General features: G+C 30.1%; 1 protein-coding gene across 1 annotated transcript; it reads left to right on the top strand.

Annotated features, from left to right (window-relative positions):
* Nucleotides 1-2248: 2248 nt before the first annotated feature.
* Nucleotides 2249-4503, top strand: LOC102584553 (high affinity nitrate transporter 2.4-like). Its single transcript, XM_006359514.2, has 4 exons — nt 2249-2732; nt 2812-3165; nt 3266-3381; nt 3705-4503. The coding sequence occupies exons 1-4, from the start codon at nt 2286-2288 to the stop codon at nt 4360-4362; spliced, it is 1575 nt and encodes a 524-aa protein (XP_006359576.1). The 5' UTR covers nt 2249-2285; the 3' UTR covers nt 4363-4503.
* Nucleotides 4504-5573: the final 1070 nt, after the last annotated feature.

Here is a 5573-nt window from a genome sequence, read left to right as displayed (position 1 = left end):
TTTCTTTTTTGTTTTTTAATATATATTAATAAGTAAAAAAAAGGAGGTGGAAACATGCGTGAGCAAAGGAGCAGGCCTCCAAAATTGTTGTCATGAAAGATACGTTTGTCCATAGCACAATATCTTATAAAAAGGTACGGAATCGTAATCACCGTACCCTTATTTGACTTCAACCTTCAAATATTGTTTTTTATTCATCGAGTAAAAATGCATATTGATGTTTTTCTTTTCTTTCACATAAAAATGCTAACTTCTTGTGAATATTATAACTTCTAATATTTTTTTTAGTTTCATCATATTTAATGGTTGGCGCAAATGTATTATTAAGTACGGTTGTAAATTTCTGAACATGTCAACATGACAAACCTTTGACACCTAATTTGATTCTTGTGATCTTCGAGGTCATTCCTATTTTATGATCGATCAGAGATAGGTTCAGCTAGATATTGAGTTTATCGATTTTAGATTTTTATGATAGTTTATTCATACATATTAAGTGAATTTTTAGATATAAATATTAAATTTAAGTCAATAATATTGTGTTTAGCTGGACTTGTTCTTTGTTGTTTTTGTCTCTTTAGCTTTGTATAGTTGAAACGAATTCCTTTTTGAAGTTACTACTTTGTGCATTCGTTGAAGTGTTATACAATTTAGGCTTTGGCTATCAAATACTTACATTGTAAAAGCACCTTAACTTTAGTTTAAAATGCATTACACTTTTTTCTGGTTATGAAAATCCTTTAAAAGATTACTTACTTACAAAATGTCCAAAATCACCAAAAACAAGGAGGTCAACTTCAAGAGGGAGATTGAACCACCAAGTCAAGTGGTTGGTGTGATGGATATGATTGATCTCTTCACTCTTGAATAAAAATTTCAAGTTTGAAGCTTTAAAACAAAAAGAATCCGAATAATTATAAGGGCCTACTCCCCTTTATATGTCATAAGCCATACGCGATGTGTATACAAATTAATCATGTTGATATATTTTGAATACCAAATAATTATATTTAGAAAGTTCGTAAAAAATGGGGAGAGATATAACCTAATTAAAGAAATCTTATTGTCATCGATAATCTATAATATATGTCATTATGATGTGTATTGTATTGTAATTGCAGGTGTACGTAGTGTGCTACATCGAGTAAATTGGACTCATTAAAGACAATCTATTTTATTGTTTTTGGTACAATTCATTAAAGACGATTGTTTGCACGCAAAAGTAGTTAAGATGTTTGAAAATCATTTTCTTGGGGTAATGGGGCAAAAATGTCGTTTGGGAAATAAATAATGTTGTCCTTTATTTGAATTTGGTTTTGAATATACAATTAGCATTGATGAAATGACTCAAATCTGTCCATCTTAAAAATAATTAAAACAAATTTGCTTCTGTTTAAATTTGATCCTAAAAATAAAACAAGTTTGAGATCATAAGGGTCCTAAAATCCACATCATCGCCTCACTAACATAGCCCTCCTAGCATTGGAAATTTGTAGGATGCAGACACAGAGATTAATAAAAATGATATATAGGGATAAGATATGATTGTTAATTCAAAAATCACTGGAGAGACGGAGATATATACTCATCATTGATCTAGTACGCAACTAAAGGGTTAGTATCAAGTGAAAGTAGTTAACTAGTTTCTTCTCTATGAATAACCCTTTAATCATTTATGTTAGGAGCTCCAAATATTTGATGATCAAACATTTGTTTTATGCTTACGCTCTCTCTTCGAGAAAAAACTTTTAGATTTTTAATTCATTAATTATTTTGGACTTGGGTCATCAAGGCCCAATTCTCAACCAATCATGATGGCGGTTTGATTATCTTTAACTTTATATTCATTACATCTTTGATTTATTTTATTATTATTTCATTCACAAGATTGATCTAACTAACGTGTTCTTAAACCACCTTAATAAATTCAATTATACCATTTTTCGAGTAAACAAAGAATATTATTTGTCGGACTAGAACCCTTGTATAGATTATTTCTGTTTATTAACAAAACAAACTAAAGTAGACACCGTTTTAGAAAGTAAACGAAATTATATTAATTAATTAGTAGATGGAGTAGCATTTATTTTTCTAAAATAAAAGAATATGCTGGTCCTTAATTATTATGCTACGAACTTTCAAGGAAACTTCGTCTAGCTATGACACGTCAACAATGTAACACGTCAACGCTGTAATTAACACTATAAATATTTGGATGATCAAGAAGCACAAATATGAAATATTACATTACATTTTTCTTCTTTGTTTTGTAATTTGTAGTGATAATGGCGAATGCTGAAGGTTGTGTTGGTACATCGGCACATGGATTAACTGGCAAAGAAGAAACATTTACTTTTTCAATGTCTTCATCTTCAAGCGGTGTTACCAAGTTTTCATTGCCAGTTGATTCAGAACACAAAGCAAAAACTCTGAAAATCTTGTCATTTGCACAACCTCATATGAGATCATTTCATCTTGCTTGGATCTCTTTCTTCCCTTGTTTGATCTCCCCTTTTGCTGCCGCTCCTCTCGTTCCCATTATCAGGGACAATCTAGATTTGACTAGATCAGATATTGGCAATGCTGGTGTTGCTTCTGTTTCTGGCAGCATTTTCTCTAGGCTTGTTATGGGTGTAGTATGTGATTTAATTGGACCTAGATATGGATGTGCATTTGTTAACTTGTTAACAGCTCCTGTTGTTTTCTCAGTTGCTTTTGTATCAACACCACAGGTATATGTTGTTTAATATAAAATGACTATTAGCTAAATGATTAACGCGCATGCATATTATAATTAGCTTGGATGGACAGGGATACATAGCAGTTCGGTTCATGATTGGAGTTTCATTGGCAACATTCGTGTCATGTCAATATTGGACAAGTACAATGTTTAATGGACAGATAATTGGTCTTGTTAATGGTGTTGCTGCTGGATGGGGAGACATGGGTGGCGGTGTGACTCAACTCCTTATGCCTTTCCTTTTTCACATTATTCAATTAACCGGAGCTACTCCTTTCACTGCTTGGCGTATCGCCTTTTTCATCCCTGGATGGCTTCATATCATTGTTGGTGTTATGGTCTTGGTTCTTGGTCAAGATTTGCCTGATGGTAATCTTAGTGACTTGCAAAAGAGTGGTCACGTACACAAAGATAAATTTTCAAAGGTATATTCTTAGCTACCCAAAGAAACAAAACAAAACAAAATACATATATATATATATATATAAGCGCTGCTAATGATATTTTTTAATTTCCTTTTGTTAGGTGTTTAGGTTTGCAGTGACAAATTACAGGACTTGGGTGTTTTTTCTTGTTTACGGTTATTCCATGGGAGTTCAGCTGTGCATGAACAATGTAATTGCGGAGTACTTTTTTGACAAGTATGTTCTCGATCTACTCACCAATTCTATTTAGATACTCTAGCCGTTTAAAAAAGAATGATCTAATTTTCTTTTTAGTATGTTTAAAAAAAATGATTCCTTTACACTTTAACTTTAACTTTCTACGTAACATGTTTAAGACCGCAAGCTTAAAGGACATTTTGATACATTTGACATAACTTTAATTTAGAATCACAAGATTAAAAAGTTTATTTCTTTTCTTAAACTTTGTTCTAAGTCAAACTAGACCATTCTTTTTTAAACGGAGGGAGTATTATAATTGTGTTAGATGTTAATTAATTAGGTTATTGAAAACCAAGCAGGTTCAATCTAAAGCTTCACACAGCGGGAGTTATAGCTGGAGCGTATGGAATGGTAAACTTTGTAGCACGTCCTTTTGGTGGATACGCCTCTGATTTAGCAGCAAGAAAATTCGGAATGAGAGGAAGACTTTGGATATTATGGATTGTCCAAACCTTAGGAGGAGTTTTCTGCGTCTGGCTTGGCAGAGCAGAAACACTTCCTATAGCCATATTAGCTATGATTTTATTCTCCGTTGGAGCACAAGCTGCATGTGGTGCAACTTATGGTGTCATCCCTTTCGTATCGCGTAGATCCTTAGGCCTAATTTCTGGCCTAACGGGTGCTGGTGGTAACTTTGGAGGTGGTTTAACGCAATTGATTTTCTTCTCAAGTACAACATTTTCTACATCTATGGGATTGACTTGGATGGGATTTATGGCTGTAGCTTGTACCGTACCAATTGCTTTAATTCATTTTCCACAATGGGGGAGTATGTTTTTACCAGCTTCCAAAGATGAAAAGTATAATGAAGAAAAATATTATTCTTCTGAATGGAGTGATGATGAGAAACAAAAAGGTCTACATAATGCAAGTATTAAATTTGCGGAGAATAGCATATCTGAGCGTGGAAGAAAACATATAATAATTTATTCCGCTACAACTCCACCACATGTTTGATGATTTTTTTTTAAAGAAATATATGTGAATTGTGATTGATTGCATATATATTACTATATGAGTATGCAATCATGAATCTATTATTCTACTTCATACACTGATCTTTTTTTTTTGTAACTATATATAAATAAATAAACCGTGTACTCCTTTTTATTTCTACATCTAAGCTTGTTCTTGCCCTTATTGTATTTCTCAAAACAATTAGTACTAACTCCTTCCTCCTTCCCTCATAATTTATATGACAATATTTTAAACTTCTAAAATATTTTCTTCAAAAGAATCCTTTAAATATTTGTGTGGTTCGCAAATAATCTTATAAAATTAAATTATTTTTAGATATAGAAAAATGATATTCTTTTTTAGACGGACTAAAATGAAAAGTGTTTCATATAAATTGGGACGGATGAAATATTATCTTTGTCCCATTTTGTGCGAAATCATTTGATTAAAAGGTAAAAGAAAAATATATCACCATTTTGTGCGAAATCATCTATCTATATATAATAGGAGATGAAAAATTGTCACATGTCAGCACCACAATAAATCAGATTTTTAAATAATTAAAATTAATTATGTGTATGTATTTATTATAAAAAGAAAAACTCTAACGTTGTGGTCCTTTTTTTGTGGAAATGTATTTTTAAAATTTTTTAACCATCTTTCCATAACCTCCTCATTTAAATAAAAACAAATGTAGCTAATAATAATAATAATAATAATAATCTATATATAGATATATAATTTATCTGTATATTATAAAAATCAGAAAAAAAACTTACCACAAAAAAGAATTAAATTAAAATCCAAAAATGTAAAAATAAAAAATATTTTTTTAAAAAAAACCCGTCAAAAAATAAATCATCAAAAATTGAAAATAAAAACTAATAAATAGAAAGATAATTGTTATATATTTTTTAACACGTTTTGAACTCTTAAATTTTTTTATAAATGTTTATTGTCAGCACTACAAAAAAAAACAAAATTTGTAAATTATTAAAATTAATTGAAATTCTAAAAATAAAAATAAAAATTTCAAACACTAAAAAGAAATTCAAAATAAAAAAAAAAATATTTTTTAAAAAAGCTCTAACGTTGTGGTCCTTTTTTTTTGGAAAGGTATTTTCAAATTTTAACCATCTTTCCACAAACTCCTCATTTAAAGAAAAACAAATGTAGATAATAATAATAATAATAATAATAATAATAATAAT

The sequence above is a fragment of the Solanum tuberosum genome, unplaced genomic scaffold (genome assembly GCF_000226075.1).
Source record: "Solanum tuberosum cultivar DM 1-3 516 R44 unplaced genomic scaffold, SolTub_3.0 scf00301, whole genome shotgun sequence".
Lineage (NCBI taxonomy): Eukaryota > Viridiplantae > Streptophyta > Magnoliopsida > Solanales > Solanaceae > Solanum > Solanum tuberosum.
This window is presented reverse-complemented; position numbering and strand designations above follow the sequence as displayed.